The sequence below is a fragment of the Gavialis gangeticus genome, unplaced genomic scaffold (assembly GCF_001723915.1).
Source record: "Gavialis gangeticus isolate Ggan-Ray unplaced genomic scaffold, GavGan_comp1, whole genome shotgun sequence".
Classification (NCBI taxonomy): Eukaryota; Metazoa; Chordata; order Crocodylia; family Gavialidae; genus Gavialis; species Gavialis gangeticus.
The window spans coordinates 107653331-107674594 of record NW_017729031.1 but is presented as its reverse complement, the minus strand read 5'-3'; the positions used below and the strand labels follow the sequence as shown (position 1 = coordinate 107674594).

The following is a 21264-nucleotide window of genomic DNA, read 5'->3' as shown; positions in this document are numbered from 1 at the left end:
CTCCCTCCCCAAACCACCACAGCTGGGGGGGGGGGACGATGACATCCAAGCAACCCTTAATACAAGGGCAGTGGCACAATCCTGGTCCCTAATCTCAACAGGGGGAGTGGGTTTAGGGCTAAGCAGGAAGGAAGAACTCCCATCAGCAGCCCCAGGTAGTCGCCTCTAGGTATGCCCCATGGAAGTCTCCCTTCCACGCTCTGCACGGGCCCGACCCTGCTTAGCTCCCAGGACACGCTACTGCAGGCAGCCAAGTGAATGGGAGCCAACGGGCCACTCCCCCTAGTGACTGACACAGCACTTAGCCTGTCAAAGGGTAGAATTCCACTCCCCGACCAATCAGGTCGAGCGCGAGGCGGAGCTAGACTCACTTCCCTGCCACTGCCCGCCTCGGGGCGCTCAGGAGGCTCGATGCACCTGGATTCCCGCTTACCTACGGCCGTAGTCGTCCTCCTCGTTCTCGCAATCGCTGCAGTGCTCGTGGTCATTCTCCTCTCCAGACGATCGCTGGGGCCGCGACGGCGGCTGCCTCCCTGCTGTCTCACTATCGTCCGCCATCTTGAAACGGGGCCTTAGTGGGTGCCGCACCCCCACAACAAAGTGCGCGGCGATTGGACGCTGCCGCGCGAAGCATGCTGGGATGTGCAGTCTTCGCGGAGGAAGGGAAGGGAAGGGAGCAGTTGAGGAGCAAGGGACTACAATTCCCAGCAGGCTCTGCGTCAAGGCAGCCTAAGCTAGCCAGTCCCGGGCCCGCTGGCGCATGCTGGGACTTGTAGTTATTTGTGTTTGGCGACCACGGGCGCGAGTCCAAAGAGGGACTTAAACGTTGTCCTGGGTCAAGGATGCTTAGACGCAGGGAACTAGACCTCGGAAGGAAGCAGGAGTGGGAAGCTTTAAAGGGTTCAGCAATTCCAGCAGGTGTCCAGCACTTCATACTGCAGCTGCACTAGCTCAGTTGTTCTCAACTGTGCTAGGCTCAAGCCACCCCGTGTCAGACTCACACTTCCCCCCAGAAAAGCCAGCTCTTAGCTTTCACTTGTGCCAACTCTGCAGCTAGGGTGGCCATCATAGAGGACATTCTGCTACTCTGTCCTCTATTGATACAAAACCTGATACCTTTTATGTCCTCTATGTTTCTCGTCAAGAGAAACATAGAGGACATAAATGCATCCAGTTTCCCATCAATAGAGGACAGAGGACAACCAGACTGTCCTCTATGATGCCCACCGTACCTGCAGCCCCAGAAACTGGCACAAGATGCTAGGAGGAGCTCCCATTTTTAATACAGAAAATCAGAGGGGTTGGGGTCACAAGCCAAAGGGAGGGAACAGATAAAAAATAAAGAAACATCAACATTGTGATAACATACACTCAGCACCATAATTTCTCTGGCAGACCTCAAGCAGCAGCCTGCTGCTGCCCCCCAGTCTGAGTCCAGCTCCTTCAGGCCACACTCTTGGCTGACCAAGCCAGTGGGACCTCCTGCTCCCCTCTAAACTCCTCTATGCAGGGCTGACCAGGCTCCACGTGCACTCCGCTGTCTCTCCAGCCTCAAGCTTCCTCTTCCTTTTTTTCCCTTCAGCCACTGGGGGTTTCTGGGAGTTGTAGTCCAAATTTAGCAGTCGGTACAGCTCTGCAGACCGCCCCCAGGTTCCTCTTGCTACTGCATGCATTATGTTCACATTGCACACTTGTGTTTTGACTAGAGACAAATAATAGAGCAAGTCTTCTGTGATAAAGAACTTAGAAAGCCCACAGCAGGGCAGCGTGGCCTTAACACTATCAATTCCCATTTGAAAACTTCGGTTGTGTTATGTAAATTATGTTTGCATACCTAACATTGTGTGGTGTGCTGTGGCACCCCTGAAAAGTTCTCCAGGTGCCCCAGGGTGCCATGGCACCCTGGTGGAGAATCATTCATGTAGATTGTAAACTTTCCAGGTAGGTGTGTCTTTCACGTGTTCTGTAAAGCCTCTAATTATTTTGGGGTTCTGTGCTACAAACAGGCAGCTACCTTAAGGGGTATTTAAAAAACATCAGCAATTGGGTACTGGACATAGACCCCAAAGATCAGGCAGCTACATTAAGAGGTAGGAGGGGATAAGTTTTACATTGAAAGACATCAGCAATAGGCCACTGGACACTAGACTAGATAGAGCTCTTGGTCTGGCACACAGTTCCCATCTAGATCCCAGTTTTCACTATCATACCCTTACCCAAGAAAGTATTTTTTTGCTGTGATTATGTGGTTTATTTTCACATATCCAGCTGCTGAGGGAATTTAATCAAGCAGAGAAAGGTGTTGGAGTAGGAATCTCGGTAGTGCAAGAGTGACCTTGTAGCTGTGATGGTCCAGAAATTATGCAAGAGACGAGGATTTCATAGGGCGATATCTTTTATTGGACCAACTAGATAGCTGGGACAGGTACACAAGCATTTGAATGCAAGACATTCTTCATCAGGTCACCATTCATGAGGAGTCTTGGTATGGCTGCTGACTCTGCTCTTACCACGAAATACCTTGTATCAAAAATGAGTTGAACAAAAGCAGTCAGCGTATTTCACTGTTCCTTTAGGCTGGCTGGATTTCAGCTGATGGGTTACTTTGCAAGACCTGTATCCTGCAGCTGGCTCCACCTAGGTTAATTCTTGATTTCTCTGGAGTCCCAAGATAGTCCACAAGGTGCACGGGGTCTACTCATGTAGACTCCAGTGCAGGAAGGCCCCCGCTAGCTGTGCTTATTCTCAAACCAGTAAACCCTCTAGGAATGGGTCTTGGCTTTCACATGCACAAGGTGCCCCTCAGTAGCCAGGAGGAAAATGCCAACTGTTTCACATGTTTCTTGACTAGGAGACTCTCAAGTGGCTCTCATAGGTGCCTGGTTGAGAATCACTGGGGTAAGTACTGGCTGGGCTCCCTCTGATCCTCCTCTCCTTCCAACCCCAAGTCCAGGGACCACCCAGTCATTCCCCCGCCAGTGACTTAACGTTCTGCCCAGGAGGGGGCGGGGGAGGAGCTAAGCGAATCAGAACAGTCGCGATTGGTCGAGGGAGTGGAGCTGCTTTGCGTTCCACCAATGGCAGGGCATGATAGTGGGGGGTGGGTGAATCCGTGCCCGGCAGCTGGAGAGGTGAGGGGGGCTGGAGGCTGAAGAGGAACAGAGGGAGAGCGCAGGGGGGTGAGCAGAGCGGGTCTCGCGGGTGGGACGAGAGGCAAAGGGGGGCGGGGCGGGGCTGGGAGGCTTCTGGCTCCCTCCAACGGCACGCGGTGCTGGGGGCGGGGCTTCCGCGTTGATGGACAGGGTGAGGGGCGTGGCCGGACCCTAGGGTGCGGCCCCGCGTCCAATGGGAGAGAGCCGGCGCGTGGAACGCCCGCCCCCAGGAGGGGGGTGTCTGTGCCCTGCGGCCGCCGCAGTGACTTGGTGGGGGCGGGTTGTGGCGTCGTGTGTCTGTGGGCAGGCGCCTGCTAGTGGTGCGGTCTCTGCGCCCGGAGCTCCCCATAGGGATGCTCGGCCCCCTGCGTCTCGCCGCGCCCCACAACAGCGACCCTAGTAGTCCTCTGTCGCCAAAAACGGCAGAGAGCCAAGCGCTGGCCTTGTCCTAAAGAAAAAAGGGTCGGAGCTGCTGCATTGCAGGCATCCCCGCAGGCTTGGGGAGTCAAAGGTGAAGCCCCCATAGTTGGGGGATGAGAGCGTATAGGCAGAGTGGGGTCGCGTGCTGCAGGCTCCAGGCCAGGTTCAGGTTGGGATGCGTGGTGGCAGGGGAGTGGTAGCAGTGTAAACTGACAAACCCTTGCTGCCAGAGTTGCAGACTTGGAGAGCCAGGATCAGGCCCTGTTGCCCCCTGTCACTTCCCTGAGTGGAGATTGGGCTGTCAGGACCCTGCCACAGCTTAGCCCCACCCCGTGTGCCAGGATTAGGCCCCAGGGCCCCACATTGCTTCCTCATGTGAAGATTGGGCTCCAGGGAGCCTGCGCAGCCTCTGCCCAGTCCTATTCTGCAAACCAGGATTGGGCCCTTGTGCCAGGATTGGGCCCCTGCTGCCTCGGCCCATATCCACCCTGCACGCCAGTATCAGGCTACAGGCTGGTGTCAGTTCCCCATGTGGAGATTGGGAACCCCGGGGAGCCCCACAGGCCAGATGACAGGATGCAAGGGGGTCGGATTTGTTGAACACCCCTGCACTAGATCACTGCAGTTGGAAGTGGGGCTCACACATGGAGCCGTTCTGCAGCTGGATTCAGCAGTCAGGGTTGGGCAGGCATGTGGCTGATGGGGTGTGTGGGGTTGGTGCTGGTGCAGTATCACGCCTGCATGCCAACTGCTCATGGGATCCGGCTCATGGACTGGCTCCATATACTTATCCAGCCTGTGGGGCTGGAAGGTTGAGCACCATTGCCATGGACTCATGGTAACGAAAAAAACCCTCAGTTTCTTACTCAGGCTTAACCAAGCAGAGACTGATTTTTGTCTAGCCTGGTTTATCAAGAACAGTGGTTCTCAACCTTTTTTGTACCAGGACCATCAATGCCCAGTGCCCCTCACTCCCAACTTGTTGCCTCCCCTCACCTCCAGGCTCCAGCCCCACAGTGTGTTGGGCAGGGCGTGGGTGGGGAGGGGGGTGTGTGGCATGGGGAGCCCCAAGCAGCCCCTTATAAGGCTTCAAGGGAAACGTCAGTTTTCCACATTTGTCTCTTTTTAAAGGAGAATCCATTTTAAAAGTTTCTTCAGAACCCTTTCATACAGTCTTGTAACCCACTTTTGGGTTGCAACCCATGGGTTGAAAAATGCTGATCTAGAAGAACTACTGTTTCCATGGGACGCCAGCTGATTCTATGGAACAACTATTGTGTCATCAGTTCATCAGTTTAACAATCCTATCTCCAAAATACCCTCTTCTTCCTTCAGTTCAGGCCAGATGCAGAACACTTTTGTGCCAGCTTCCTGCATGGGTGGAAAGAGGGCGTTTTTCCACAGAATGACAGCTCAGCCCCACTGACACCTAATACCTGTTTGGCAGCAAAATGTTTAACTACAGCCAAACAGACATTAGAAGCCAATAGGGCTGAGGTGTCATTCCATGGAAAAACAGCTGTCACTGCACCTGCACACAGATGCTGAGAAAATCAGCCTTGCAAAAGATTATTTCTGCATGTACGCTTGAAAGATTGTGAGAAACCACTTGTTGTCTTGGTGCTTTGAAAAGTCCACCGCTTCCTTGTGTCCCAAGCTGGATCTGGCCCACAAAGAAGCCTGCAGTCCAGGTCTGACCTGGGGCACAAGGTGAGTCAGACACCGCTGTACTAAAGAGAGAGCTTTTCCAGTCTCTCACAACAAGGCAGGCTTTTCCAGCTCTCAGATCATTCTTGTAGCATTTGAGAACCTTTTCTAGTTTCCAACATCCATTTTTAAAATGGGAGTATCAGAACAGGACACAATTGTCCAATAAGAGTGTCCCTAATGCTGTGTACAGAGGAAACATCTACTCTCTATTCCTATTTGATACTCCTCTGCTTATATACCAAAGATCATACTTACCTTTTTAGCTAGTGCTGCACAGGTAACACATGTTCAAAGTTACCTACCCCTTCTTCTTTTTTAGCATCGTAGCAGTTTAGAGTTCAGCCTCCCACTGTGTATGCGAGACGCATTATTTTTTGTTCCTTAATACATGATCTCACATTGGACTATGTGCATGCTCTTCCCATGAGTCTATTATCCTATTATGTGATTCAGATTAGCCTGAATAACTGAACTGTGGTCTTTCATTATTTACTATTCCACCAATTTGTGTCATGGACATACTTAATTAGGTAGGATTTTATATATTCCAAATCATTAATACCTTCTTAGAATACCAGTGAGCTGCAATTCAATCCCTACAGGATCCCAGTAGAAATACCACCATAGGATTATGACTCCTTACGTACAGTTTCTTTGGTTAACCACTTAATTCATTTACTATAGGTCACAGTGTTTTTGTAATTGGACTGTTGTGCAGAACCAAGTCGAGCACCTTACAGAAATCTAGTGTAATGGCATTGACATAAATTATCTGCCAGACTTGGAAGTGAGTATGAAGAGGAATAATGCAGCAATTAAAGTCCTGGCAACATAGAAGCGGAGATGTTTTTTATGTTATCCAAATATGAACTTGCAGTAATACTGATATGTAGAAAAAACAACTTGATGTTCTTCACTGGTTTAACCTAATATCAGCCATATAGACCATGGGCTCTGCTTTCGTGAGCAATTACTTTCTTCTTACCCCGTAGCCCTGTGATTTCGTTTTAAGACCAACTGACCAATCCAGCACCAAGTTCTGGAACGATACCTTAAACACTGTGGTTTTTAGGTCCCATATTGCACATGTAGGGAAGAAACAGTTACACTTTCATAAAAATAGCTTGTTACATTTGGTGTCAGGGTTTTCACTTCTGGGCATGCTAGCTTCTGCCCCCTTGTTGCAATACTGTTGTGCCTCTGGCCCTGCCATTCTCTGTGAAAGACCTGCGCAGAAATTGAAAACAGTGGGATTTTGTCATTTGTCCTGTGTCTCAATAGCCCCCCTTATTTTTCCACTACCAGTGCCAGCCCCTGTAAGAGAGCACAGGGCAGGCCCAGACTAACAGTGAGCATCAGTTGGAGGAACATGAGTACAGTCCAAGGTCTTCCACAGGGAAGGTTGCCTGTGTCTCAGACATGTGCAGCATTAGCTTGGGGTTGGAGGGCTGTGGAGCACCCACAGACTTCCTCGGGGCTTCCCATAGAGATGGAACAAGCAACACAAGAGTAGGATGGACCTGGCTGCAAAGGACATTGAAACATTGGAAAGGGGTCAGAAAAGAGTTCCAGATCACAGATCATTCTTGTAAACCAGGCTGATAATGAAAATGCTCAATTTGTTTAATTGATGGTCCCACAGAAAGTTAAGAGGGCACTTAGTTATAGTTCCCAGGTGACTAAAGGACAGGCTATTCTTGATAGTAGAAAGCCTTTACTTTTTTATTATTATTGCAAAAGTATCACAATCATAAAACCTTACATGAAAATTGCTACCTTCCCTAAACCCCACAAAACACAAAAACTCCATACATCCTTTTACCGAACCTGGACAAATCAAAACTCTCCATCCAGTAGAAGGCCTTTTATCTAGCAGATAAAGGCATAAAAAGATCCAAGGCTTGAAAGTTGCAGCTACACAAATGCAGACTAAAAATAAAGTGTGCCTTATTAGCAATGAATATAATTAGCTGTTAGAACTGCTTAGCTGGGGTTGTGTTGGATTTGCTATCACCAGCAATCCAGATTGTATGTCTTTAAAAAAGACATGCTGTAGTTGAACCAGAAGTTCTGGGCTTGGTGCAGAATCACTGAATGAATTTTTCTGTCCGGTGTCAGACTGATCAGAACAGCCCCTGCTGGCTTTAAAATCTATTAATCATAACCCAAAGCAAACAAGATTATTTTTTTAGCATTTATTATATTATATGGATGAATAGGAGCTGGATAACTAGAGTATGGTTTATATCAGTGAGGGCCAACTTTTTGGCAGGCATGCCACAAATTAATTGCTCATTCTCCCCCTGAGTGCCACTCCAATCCCTGTTTGCTGCCCAATATATGTTCCTACTTTCTGCTCCCTACCACATTGTCCCTGCTTGATGTACTAAGTTACGAGGAAGCATAGTCATGCTTGAAGATAGCCTACAGATACAGGCGGATCTAGACAGGCTAGCAAGTTGGGTGGATCAGAACCTGATGAAGTTCAACGTATAGAAACATAAAGTGCTCCACCTTGGGATGAGCAACCCCCCAACACACCTACAGGCTTGGCAGCACCAAACTGATCAGCACCATGAATGAAAGGGACCTGGGGGTAATAATAGACTACAGTATGAATATGAGCCAGCAATGCGATGCTGTAGCCAGTAGGGCAAATGATACTCTGGCATGCATCAATTGATGCATCTCCAGCAAAACCAAGGAGGTGATTCTTTCGCTCTACTCAGCACTGGTGAGACCAGAGCTGGAGTACTGCCTCCAGTCCTGGGCACCACACTTTAACAAGGATGTGGACAAGCTTGAGAGAGTCCAAAGAAGAGCCACCCATATGATCAGAGACTTGCATGGCAAGCCATATGGGGAAAGGCTGTGGGATCTGGCACTCTTCAGCCTGAGGAAAAGAAGGCTGAGAGGGGACCTGGTAGTAGCTTACCCCTAAGCTAGGGGAGTACAGCAAGTGCTTGGTGAGCAACTGTTCACCAGGGCACCCGAGGGGAAACCCAGGAGTAATGGCCACAAACTCCTGGAAGACTGATTCAGGCTTAACAGCAGGAAAAACTTCTTCATAGTCAGGGTGTCCAGACTGTGGAATAAGCTCCCTCCAGAGATCATGCAATCACCTACCCTGGAAATCTTCAAGAGGAGACTGGACAGTCACCTTGCTGGGGTCACCTGACCCCCAGTTATCTTTCCTGGTTGGTGTAGGGGACTGGACCTGATGATCTTCCAAGGTCCATTCTGGCCTTACAATCTATGAATCTACTTCTGTGCCTTTTGCTCCTTGCCCTAACTGTCACAGTGCTGCCCATCCCCTCCCCAGTTTGCTGCATGTCACACACACAGGCTGCTATGCCATTTGTGGCGCAGGGCACAGGTTGGCTACCCTTGCTTTACATAGAGCCATACTTAAAGGCATTTAGAGTCTCCTGTTAGCACAGAAATTAGTGGCCCACTTTGTGCAGCTCATTTTCATTCTGCATGATGACAGCTATGACTTCCAGTTAGTTTGTGGGCACAATTTGTTTGTTGGTCCTGATCTATGAAACTTTCTGCAGTTTGGGTCTCGGTTATGTCAGAGGTAGTCTCCCTCCCATTGTGTTCCAAGTGTTGAGATTAGCAGGGATGGTTTACTTCTCAAGCCCCAGATTTCAGTTTGTGAGGCTTAGACTCTGAGAATGGGGACAGGGTAAGTACTTTTCCCTGTTTTGTCACTGATGGACCATGTAGGCCCAAGTTTTAAGTATCCAGTACATTGGGGGGCATTAATTGAGACTCAGGCTTTGACTTGTAGAAGTACTGAGCACTTACCTAACTCTAGTTAAGCCAGCCAGTGCTGCAAGTGCTCAACCCTTCTAAAAATTAGATGCTGTTGATTCATGTTGTGCCTCCAGAATTAGCTGGTACTAAAAGATTTTGGCCTTATTGGGTCCGTCTACATGAGACACTGCGGAGCAGACTAATTTGAAGCTCAGTAAAGCATCACCGTCTATACGTGCACAGCAGCTAGGGCACAGTAGATTAATTAACTGCACGGCTAGATAGTCCTGTCAGATATAAGTGGTATTCAGCAGCACAGTAAATTACTGCACTTAAATGCACATGTAGATTGTGACATCCAGATTAGTTTACTTTGGCTTAAATTGAGCCAGAGCATATTCAGTCACATGAATTGCATGTGTACACACGCCCACACTCTCAGTTCTCCAAGTTGTGAAACTGGGTCACCTGGTTCAAAGGATGGGCAAACAGTGTTAAAAGTTACATTATATTTCTAAAGTACTTTGAGACCCTCTCCTGAAAACATCATAGGTCCCATAGAAATACAAAGCATGATCTTCTTCGGACTGGTTTGCTTCTTCAGGCTGAATGTTTGCATGTACAGAATGAATGAACCTCCGTGGCATTTTGCTATGTTTTGAGCTTTCTTTCTTTTCCAGAGCAAGATGTTCCTGGTCGGCCTGTCGGGTGGAATTGCTTCAGGAAAAAGCACGGTAGTGGCAGTATTCCGGGAACTGGGCTGTGCAGTGATTGATGCCGATGTTATTGCCAGACAGGGTTAGTTCTGTGCAGCTGATCTTTATTCCTTATATATTTTCCTGACAACCTGGAGTTAATCTTTGCTACTGCTATGCAGTTTAGGCAGCAGAGGGTGCTCTGCATTCAGTTCACAACCTCCCCCCTGTACTTCATTCATTCAAGACAGTAGTGAGAAGTGGCTTCTCAGGGGACTGAAAACAGGACACATTTTATCAAAATTATATGTGCTGTGGTGGAATGATTTAATTCTACATTTCTTCCTCCTAATGTGCAGTGCAGTGGACACTGCTTGATTTTATGGACAAACTGTCTATAAAGCTGTCGTACTTGAGAGCAAAACAAAGGCTTATGATTACCTTCCCCCCCAGACCCCTGACACAGCCACCAGACTGTGACACATGGTCTATCTTAATGCAACTCAGGTTCTTTAATGGCTTTTGGTGGAGCTCGAGCAACTGGTGACCAGTACTGTAAAAAAGAATTTCACCCGCCATTTGCACATGGTTGCAGAGCTTGGTTGTTACGGTTCCTAACTGTCCAGCCCCAAGAATGTCATTCTCGCCTTAAAAAGGCACTCCTAATATCAAAACACCAGGGTCATCTCCAAATGAAGGCAGCATTACATTTAACTCTGTCTTGTACCTAAATACAGTACAGCTGGGGATTTCTAACCCTTGCAATGTCCCTCTGTTCTTAATATGGAAACAACCCAGGAAATGAGATCCTGTGCATGGGGTGGGGCAGGATATCGGAAGATACTGAGTTCAAATCTTGGCTTTGCCTCTCAATTCCCAGTCAGACCTGGGGCAGTCAAAAGTGATTTGTAGTGCTCACTTTATTTATTTATTGGGGGCTGGTAAAAGGTTAATTTTTGCTAAGCACACTTTTTAGGTCTACTAATGAACAACACTAGAGATGTACAAAATATGATTAATAAGAATGCAGTGTTACTCATGTGATTTCATTTTTAAGTATCTCCTGTTTTGTTTTTGTTGAAAACCTATTTACTCACCATTTAAAAGCTGTGATATTTTTACATTTTATTGCAATGTAATTCCCTCTGACATGGAAAACTTGCTAGAAGTGGATCTAGCTCTGAAAGACTGAGGCTTCTGGGACCCACTTCAGATACTCAGCACCAGTTTTCTACCAAGCAATTTGTTTTTCTTCAGTTGCTTTTTTTTTTTTTTTTTGCATTTACTACTTGGATTTAATTTTTACTGAACTTTCCTGAAGCAGTTGTAGTTCCTCAAATATAAAGTTTATCACAGCAGAAACATCTTCTTTCTTTCATTCCTTTTTTCTTTCCTTCTTTCTTCTACTTCAATATCCAGCTGAGTGAAAGAATCTCTGGATCCTTAGAGAAAATTACATGCACTGATTTTTTTCTCCTTCTGTTTATCCTCAACCTTCTCCTAATTCTCCTTTTTTCATTTATTATATCCTCTTGTTTGTGATGTTATGAGTTTTTTTAAATTACCTACTTTCCTAACATCAGACCTTGCTAATAAGCTGCAAACAGCTGTGGGGAATTGGCCTCTGACAGGCTTTCATGTGCAATTTATCATAAAGAATCTCAAGTTGAAGCTTGAGATTGAGCCGGGTGAGAGCTCTTTTGCCTTGATCCTGATGGTAGCTGAAGCTGTAAGAACTTTATTATCCAAGCCCAAGTGATTTTTAATAGCTGGCTACTAAAGTATAATAGCCCTATCTATTTTAGTCATCCAGCACATTTTTTTTCAGTTAGAACAAGCCAAAAACTTGTTCCCTAGTATTGCACGCTGCCCTCCTCAGTGTTTAAATAAGTCTTGTTTTGGAACTCAACCTGCTGACCCTTCAGTTGCCTCACAACAAACCAAATACCAGTTCTTACACACGTTTAAGTTGAACATGTGATTAAATCCCATTAGAGTCTGTGCAAGCTAAACATTCTCAAAGTTAAGTTCATGCTGTAATCTTGCTGAGTCCAATGGGACTTAAGCATGTGTTTAAGTGCTATGCTGAATCAGGGCCCAAGCTCTGTGAAGTATAATGAATGATGCTGGACAAAGAAATCTGTCTCGGTGCCATCCCTTAGGAGGCCATGCAAAATCGATGATAGTAATATCCCCTCCCTTAAAGCATACACATGGAAATAGCCATCAACATATAAAATACAACTCTTGATCACCATACTTTATTAAGATTTAATTTAGTTTTGGGCTCCACAATTCAAAAAGGATGTGGAGAAGCTTGAGAGGGTCCAGAGAAGAGCCACGTGCATGATAAGAGGTCAGAAAAACATACCTTACGATGAGAGGCTGAGAGCTATGGGACTCTTCAGCCTGGAAAAGCACAGGAAAAGCTCAGGGGTGATCTGGTGGCCACCTATAAGTTTATCAAGGGTGCTTATCAGGTTCTGGAGGAACGTCTGTTCACCGGAGCGCCCCAAGGGATGACGAGGTTGAATGGTCACAAACTCCTCCGTGACTGTTTCAGGCTGGATATAAAGAAGAACTTCTTTACTGTCCGAGCCCCCAAGGTTTGGAATAGACTGCTGCCGAACGTGGTTCAAGCACCTACGTTGAACGCCTTCAAAAGACATTTGGATGTCTATCTTGCTGGGATCCTATGACCCCTGCTGGCTTCCTGCCCTTTGGGCAGGGGGCTGGACTTGATGATCTTCCGAGGTCCCTTCCAGTCCTAATATCTATGAAATATATGAAATCTATTATTACAACTTTATTAACTGCAAGGTTTCCCCATTTTGAAAAAAAACCTTTTATTATCATCATCATCATCAACAACAATGATAATGATTAAAGTTTTGAGAATTTTTCAGTAAGGCAAGTGCTTACAATATAGAATCCCATGTGTGACTTGGTGGTTAGAGAAGGGAGGGAAATATCAAAATTCTGGTGGTTTATTTCAGTCCTGCTGCTGACTGGCTATGTTGCTTTTGTTAAGTCCTCTCACTCAGCTTAGTGACTTTTGAAATGGGGCTCATGCAGCTCTTAGGACAGGTGTGAGGCTTAATTAGTGCTTACACAATGTTCTCTTGGATCACAAGCACTGGAGCAATACAAAGTAATCTTAGAACTGGTTTAGCAAACTTCTTTTTGTGGCACCAGCTTCGAAGTTTATTCAGTAGACATCAGACCTTTATCTTGAGATCTGCCACAGCCTTGAGTGAGCGTATGTTAATTAACAGACCCGTTCTATTCTGAAAGGAATATCCCCAGATGAATTCAGTTCATTTCATGCCCACCTTTAATGCAGACCCTTAGTGTGATGCAGAACTGGCAATAACTTCTACCTGTTTCATTTTATCAGTGGTTCGGCCCCACTTCTTGGCCTATCAGCAGATAGTGCATTACTTTGGAACTGAAATCCTTTTGGAGAGCGGGGAGATAAACCGCGAGGCTCTGGGAAACGTTATCTTCTCTCACCCGGAAAAACGACAGGTGCTGAACTCCATCACTCACCCCGAGATCCAGAAGGAGATGCTGAAACAGATCTTTAAATATTTTGTACTAGGTAAGACAATTGTGGGATCCTAGGACATGAGGGTTTCTGATCACGCTGGCAACAAGCAGTAATCTTCACTCACTCTGTGGGGAGAGGGACTACAGGGTAGAAAGGAAGCCAAAATGTTGACTGATTGCCTTTGTGCTGTGTCACTAGTGGCCTTTAGAAACTGTGGCTATCCTTTCACTGTAGTGTTCAGAGACTTCTGCCTTTCATTTCTGCTCTTCACATTGTCTCCCTTATATGGTTTAAAGTACATCTGTAGGGTCTGAAAGGAGCATTGTGTGGCCTCTTCTGAGATTACTTATTGGATAATGTCATACCTTTTGAAATGTTCTAATATTATTCCCCCTCCCTCAATCTCTAGCTTCAATAAAAGCCAAGAAGCTCTTTTAATCTTGATAAGGTAAAAAAATGGGCTGACAGCTGTGGTTTCCAAAGTCCCACTTTCCCCCCTGATAAATATAACAAATACAGCTGTCAAACTTGGTCTAATCAAATGCCAGATAAGATCACCAGCTGTTTCGGAAGTCTCCATGTAGACAGAAGGATGTCTTAATAGAGTGAGTCTAGTTTGCAGAGCTTATCAAGACAGAACTGTGTGACAGCTGAATAGGCCTTTGCTGAGGAGCTGAAGAGACTGTGCTCTCTGGAGAGGGGATGGTAGGGAGGAGGAAAGGAAGAGAGCAAAGGCAGGCAACAGGAAAGGAATCTGTGAAGGAAATGGAGCAAAGGAGATAAGAGGACTGTATTAATTAGGCCATGGCACTCATAGGGGAGGAGCTGTCCTGCTGCTTACCCAGAGCTCCAGCAATTGTTCCATCACATGGTTTTTTCTTAATTAGTTTTGCTTTTGTTGATTTGGGATATTTATTTTTGGTGTCTGAGGGCTTGTTCACGCTGGGAAGGCCTTGAGGGAGGAGCAATATTGGTAGAGCTGTTCTGAGTGCAACCCCCCCCAGTGGAAATGTAGCTTATTCTGGCCAAAGGCCTCCTTACCTGGTAAAACTGCATCTACTTTCATGTCTGTGCCAAGAGATTTGGTATCAATTAAAGAATGCTATTTCAGACCAAGCTTTGGTTCTGGTGGCATGCACATGTGCTCCTGCATGCACATATGATGTATGCATGTGCACCACTCCCCCAAGGGATGGTGATATGATATCCCACTTCCTGAGACTGGATCCTCTCACCTGCTCCAGTCCCTCTTTGCCAGGGATGATTCTGCCATGCTAAACCCCTGCATGGTTTCCAAGTGCTGCCTAGTTTTAACAGGCAGCTTATTACAAAAGTTGTGTCTTTTTCACCCAAATGTGGGATCCCCTTTTGGTCCCAAAATTACACTTCTCTGAAGACTGGGATGCTCAGGTTTCAGTCAATTCCAGCTGACCAGGTTAAGGTCTGATATGTCCAGGTCTTGTGGAAGCATGTTCAGATAGGATTCTTGGCTGCCTAGTGGAGTACACAGCTCTCACTTGCAGCCATCCCAAGAGACTGGAATTTAAAGTCCTGACCTTTCATTTTTACCATAAACAAGCTATTTTAGGTCATTTTTTATTGGAATGTTAAACTTTATTTAATCTTGTCACTCCCACTTGCTACAGTTGAGCTTATGTTAACAAACCCACCTTGGTTTACAAGCAGAGAGAGAAACAAAAATAGCATCTAGGTAGAGAAAGACATAAAGTAGTCCAAGAACAAAAATGACTGTGCACCTATGAGGTTTTCTGTATCATACAATGGCACATACCAATGCCAAGAGAGCTTATTATGGCAGGAAGGGTTTATAGGCCCTCACTTGGGATGACGTATGTGACTCAGACAAGGACTAATAAATGCTGTGTACCACTCTGCACTAAAATGAGACTAGAACTTTTCAAAAAATGTTTGTATTTCACATTTTTATTGTTCTTTAAACTCTCCACCTGTAAAGCCAAGTGGCTTAGTATTGTGAATCCAACTGTATAGGCCTTGACCTGGGAGAGCAACTGCAACTCCTTAATTTGAGGAATACTTACAAATATTCAGAATATGTTTTTCTTAAGCAGTCACTGTACCATTCAGGGCCTTTGCCATGTGATTTGCTATGGCTATAAAACAAATCCTAGACCACAGGTCTCCGAGGGGCTCATTTCTCACCCTGGTGACTGCAAAGTACATTAAATTGATCTCTAGTTCCAGGCTGAATATTGCCCCTGCTGCTCCTCAGACCAGTGCAGTTTCCTGAGGGGGCAGCGGGAGTTTGGCATCTGGAGGGAAACAAAGAAACACTTGCATGGCAGGTGAGAGCAGGACAGAGAGGTGCTCAAAGGTATAAGATAACCAGGGATTCAGGTTTTCCATTTCCCACGGAAAAACAGAGAAAACCACAGATTTCCCGAGAAAAAACGGGTTTTCTCTTTTTCCCTGCAGATTTCTCACTTTTGCAAATAGCTCTGCAGGTGGCAGACTTCCAGCCTGTAAGAGCTGATTGCAAAAAGGGTGGGAAACCCCCCTCTCCCTCTCCCTTGGGGCAGGGTTTGGGAAGGGCAAGGCCTGGGGCTCTCACTCACCCAAGGCTTGGGTCAGGCTCACTGTTCTTGCTGGAGCCTAAGATAAGTGGGGCTTGCAGGGGGCTGGGGGGCACCGGCAGGGCTGAGGGGAGTGGGTCATGGCTGGGGGCCACTGGCAGGGCTGGGGGGAGCCCTGGGTGGTAGGTGCAGGTGTGGGTGACTGCCAGGGCTGGGGAAGAGCCAGTGAGGCAGGTGGGGGGCAGGGCATAGGTGTGTGGCTGGGAGCTGAGGGAGTGGGGAGGTACTGGGGGAAGCCCCACGTGGAGTGCCCCCTGGTGCGCGGACTGGGAGTGGCATGCTGTCAGCCCTTCAGGGAAGCCGCAAAGGAAAGTGCAGAGCCTGCTCAGGCTGATAGCATGCCACTTCCGGTACATGCACTGCCGGCCAGACAGGCACTCCATGTGGGGCTTCCCCCAACACTTCCCCACTCCCTCATCCCCAAGCCAGCTTCCTGCAGGAGTGCCCACCTGGCTGGCAGCCTGTGGTCTGGAAGCAGTATGCTATTGGCACTTCAGGGAAACTGCACAGGGAATTGTGGAGCCTGCTCTGGCCGATAGCATGCAGCTCCCGGTCCATGCATGCAGGCTGGGCTGGGTGGGCTCTGCACCTCTGTGTGCAGCTTCCTGCACTCCTGCAGGATGCTGCACACGGAGGTGCGGAGTCTGCTCAGGCTGATGGCGCATAGCTCCCATACTTTCCTACCACCACTCATACCTGCCTACAAACCCCATATTCTTATGCCCATGCCCCCCACAAACCCTTTCAATTTAATCATGGATTTTAGAGTTGTAATCAGAGAATTTGTAATTTTTTTTATCTGGGAAAACCAGGATCCATGAAGATAAGTACAAGTCACAGTTCCCATCTTGAGGCTCTGCTTTATTTTCCTTATAACTGGGTGCATCTACATGTGCATATTAATACATAGCAACAAGCTCCGGAGCTTATTGCTTCAGATATATCATTTGCACGCATGCCTGGGATGTCAGCATGTTGAGTCAGGTTGGGGCAGTCCCAGCTGGCAGGGGGCCCCAGGGGACAGCCTGCCAGCCCAGGGTTGTTCTTCCTCACTCAGCGTGTTGCGGAGGGGCTGACTGGGGCTTCTCCTACAATCACTGGGGATCTCTATGGTGCTGAGCCACATCTGTACTCTCCCAGCTGGCCCCCAGCCAGCATGGAGGTGAAGGAAATAATTGATTTGAATTCAAGGGGATGAGGATCACAGTACGTCAAGATCAAGGTGGGGATACTTGAAGGACATGAGACGTATTTTATCAAACAGTTTCACAGCTGATTGCTGACAGTAAAGGTAGTGCTGAGAGCAAAGAGTCCTGTGTTCAGTTCCAGAGTCTGCAAAGTGTTTAGTAGTGGCTGCAACCCCTCTGTCCCAGCTTGTTCCTTCATTCCTCTGCTTCCACTGCCTCAGCCTGTCCCTACCCTGTTGTGTTGCAGCTTGACCTTGTCCCCTTTCTCCTCGCACATTATCCCTCCCCGTTAAAGCAAGCTAGGATTTTTCTTCCTTCTCCTCCATGCTGGGAGGTGCCAATAGCAGGGTAGGAAGGAGGGACATTAATGACACAAGAGAGTCTCTCTTCTGGTGCCCAGGCCCAATGTAGTCTGCAACTGTCAGGAGATGTAATTTCAGAGAGATGGAACATCAGTGGGGCTGGCACAAAGGAGTTGTGAGGGGCAGGAGCATCTTAGTCCTGAAAGAACTGGTGTGGAGGTGCCACTCTCCACCATGCCTCTATGGATTGTGTGCAGATAGTGATTTAACTTGTCCACATTTGGGCAGATTTTATGGGCAAGGCTCTGGATGTATCTCTAACCTCTGTGTGACCCTGCTGAATTTCCAGTACCTGCAGTAAAGCTCAGTGGCACTAAAGCCTCTGAGTGAGATGACTGTAAGAACTTTTTGACGTATTTTTCCCTGACTTCATTCTTGGAAACAGCTGGATTAATTTAGCTAAAACTTTCCAAAAAAAAAAAAAAAACCCCATTAAAAAAATCAACCTATAGCAGACATCCAGCAGGGGTAATATTAGCCTAAGCAGCTGAAGTTTGGCACAATTATGAGCCACTGAAAACAGGATTGGTCAGCCTTGACTCAAGGCATCATTGCCAGCACCTCATGTAATCCTGCAGCAAAGGAACAGTGGTTGCACTAGTCATAAACTTTTCCATTCTATTTGGCTTTTTCCAGCCACTCAAAATGTTTTGAAGCTTTCACCTTCTGTTCCGAAATTTTCCAGGGTCAAATATTATTTATTTATTTATTTATTTTTGTGAGAGCAAATCACTTCAGCCATTTTTGAAGAAGGAAACGAAAATGCCATATTTTCCCTGTTGGTAGCACCTGTGCAGCTTTAAACATCTTTTTCCATATTTTATTTGTTTGTTTGTTTTGGATAGGGCAGGATATAAATCTAAAATCTCATTGCATACTATGTGTTTGCATGTGCATGTGTTTGTGTGTGCATGTATGTGTATGTGTTTGTGTGAAGCATTTTGGGTGGGAAAAAAAAAGAGAAATCATGTCTGCATTCCTTTCTGGGGGCTGGGGTTCCTTTCAGGCTACCGTTATGTGATCCTGGACATCCCTCTTCTCTTTGAGACCAACAAGCTAACCAAGTTCATGAAACACACCATCCTGGTTTACTGGTAAGTGGCACTACAGGCTTTGGGAACTAGAAAGTTGAATGTCATTTTTTAAGTGTTTGATCCTGCAAAGTTTTAGTTAAATGCAGCTGTTGGAATACAAATCAACCCAATGGATTCTATCTCCTGGGGAGCATGTGAGAAGATGTCTTTCAGCATGTTTATCTCTTTCTCTTCCTATCCTTCTGTGTGCCTTGCCTACCGGGTCTGGCAGCTCTTCATGGCAAGGACTGACTCTGTCTGGGCAGCACCTAACACAGTGGGGCTCTGCTTTCCATGGAGGCCTATGGGAGTGAGGGTGCAGTGTACAAATGATGCATGATAGCAGTAATAATGAATAATGGAGAAAAATTGCTTTCTCTGAGCCTGTCCAGCTGGTCCTGGACAAACAGTGTGTTCCCTAACAAACCCAATGCCGATGGAGTCAGGACTCGTGAATTATTGCCCAATCTTCCCCCATGTTGGCCAAGCCAAGGCTATTACCATGCTACATAATCTCCCCAGACAGCAGTGGTGACCCTACCACATGCTGTGTAAGCTCATTTGACTCTTAGGAAAAAATAAATTGTCAGCTTAAATACTGCTGGTCTTGGGGTTTGGATTAAAGGTGGTGCTCCTGACTCGTGCTCTGGCCTGGACAAGGTACAGAGCTGAGGCTGGGAAGGGATTAGTTTGGTCTCCAGTCTCCTGGGTCTATTGGCAGGGAGTGTGATGGGTTTGGGGTCAGGATATCCCCCTCCTCTGTAGCATCCCGTCTTGCATGTTCAACTTCTTGTGGGCATTGGGGCCTCATTCCTTGCCAGCCTTCTCTTTTACACTCAATTCTTCATGCCTTCCCCTGGCAGCGATCCGCAGACCCAGCTGTCACGATTGATGAAGAGGAATCGCCTGTCCCAGTCCGAGGCAGAGGCGCGCATTGCCTCCCAGCTGCCTCTGGACGAGAAGCGCAAATTAGCCACTCACGTGATTGACAACTCCGGGGACTGGGAGAGCACACGGAGGCACGTGCTGAAGCTACATGGGCAGCTAGAGGACTCTCTGGAATTTTTGCTGGTGCGCCTGGCTGCGGTCATGGCATTCACTGGGATAGGGGGGGCCGTGTACTTCCTCCTCCGGCATTTTGTCTCTTAATTCACCTTTTTCTAGCTTTTGCCTTTTAAGGGGCCAAAACTCTGCCTGGAATTTCCAAGTTTGAAAAGGGCAGTGAAAAGCCAGGAGTTTTAATGAGCTTTGCTGTCTGAATACAGGCAATGAGATGAGGAGTCTCCTTGCAAACTTCTCAAGGTGAAGCGCGGGTTCGTCACCCAGGCGCCAACTCATAGCTTCTCTCTTTGCACTTTATAGTCATGTTAGTAATAATGAGCACCTTCTGTTAGCAGGATTGGGTGGACTCAGTGGATGGCTCCAGGCATCCAGATGGGAAGTCACTACAGTGTAAGGATGAAGTGTCCAAACCCTGTTCTATGTCATCATGTCAGAGTGCTGGACCACATAACAGAAGGAGTCCGTCCATCTAGTAACCCACCCAGTTGAATTAGGTCACCTTTGGGTCTTGCAGGACAGTCTGATCTGGAAATGGGAATTTCAGCTGTTGTTTATGTTCAGCTCCTTCTCAGAAGCCTCAGCTCAGCACCTTCTTGGATCTGTCCCTTAACCCACACTTTCTCTGTGGACAAGTCATTTCACCTGCCTGTGTCCTCGTCAGGAGACTTGATGAATGTCTGTGAAGTGCCTTAATATCTATCACTGCAGGGCAGGTGGTGGGGTAAACCTTGTGTGGCCTGCCTCGTTATACACCATGAATGGCAATGCAGTCTCTTTCAGCTCTGCTTTTCTATGATCCTGTGACTGTACAGGGCACAGGCAGCCAGGGGTGAAACAGTGTCCAGGCCCCTGAAAGCTTACAGTCTAAATGAGCATTGTTCTAACTTCTACCTTGTAAAGGGTCAACACTGAGGGGCCTTCAGGGCTCCAGTAGGTCCATGAAGGATCTAGTGTGAATCCTTATGGGTGAAACACAGCTACTTGCTTAAGAAACCAATGCCTTTTAATTGCCTCTCCAGTATTAACCTGCTGGTTCTGTAGCAGAGATAGTAAATCTGGGGACAACTGGGGAGCTTGCGTTTAGCATATCTTTTAATCAAGTGATGCCCAGCAGAACACTTCCTGTGGTTCTTTATTCTTTGTACCTGGAGAACTGCTGTTTCCCATCTTGTCCGGCAGTTTTATTCCAGTGCCTGGCTATTCTTCTTCTATAAAGTCCACTGCACAGAAGCAGAGTTTGCAAGCACAGCACAATCCAGTCCTCATCACAGCCATCTCTGGGTGAGCTGAACTGTGCCAAGCCAAGGGCATGGGCAAACTAATGAGTTACCACAGGGTTAAAAGAATGCAGAGCTTTCGTGCACATCAACGGGTCTGTATTCATTCTCTTCCCCTGCAGTAAGTGAGACCTAAACCTGAGCTGCTCGCCTCTCAATGACAGAGGGCTAAGTGACCACCTGTGAGCTTTTAATTTACCATTTACCATGAAGCAGCTGCTGCATTGGAAAGATCCACTCTCCACCTCAATGCCTTTATTATTTCATAGCTACCTGTTTGTGCTGGGCACTACACATACACAGTCCTGCCCCAGAAAGCTAACATTCTAGCAGACAAGACTGAGAAGGCACACACAGCCACGCAGTCAAGTCTCCTGACACCTAGTCGAGTGCCCTGCTCAGCAG

General features: G+C 47.2%; 2 protein-coding genes across 2 annotated transcripts in view; one reads left to right on the top strand and one right to left on the bottom strand.

The window, feature by feature from the left end:
• The window catches only part of NMT1 (N-myristoyltransferase 1), a 52611-nt gene extending 52011 nt beyond the window's left edge, over positions 1 to 600 (bottom strand). Inside the window, exon 1 of the mRNA XM_019523533.1 lies at positions 434 to 600. Within this exon, the coding sequence (XP_019379078.1) occupies positions 434 to 558 (125 nt within the window). The 5' untranslated portion in view covers positions 559 to 600. The remainder of the gene's footprint in view (positions 1 to 433) is intronic.
• A 2465-nt stretch (positions 601 to 3065) lies between these two features.
• Positions 3066 to 20830, top strand: DCAKD (dephospho-CoA kinase domain containing). Its single transcript, XM_019523532.1, has 5 exons — positions 3066 to 3131; positions 9722 to 9839; positions 13134 to 13337; positions 18454 to 18541; positions 19384 to 20830. The coding sequence occupies exons 1-5, from the start codon at positions 3078 to 3080 to the stop codon at positions 19667 to 19669; spliced, it is 750 nt and encodes a 249-aa protein (XP_019379077.1). The 5' UTR covers positions 3066 to 3077; the 3' UTR covers positions 19670 to 20830.
• Positions 20831 to 21264: the final 434 nt, after the last annotated feature.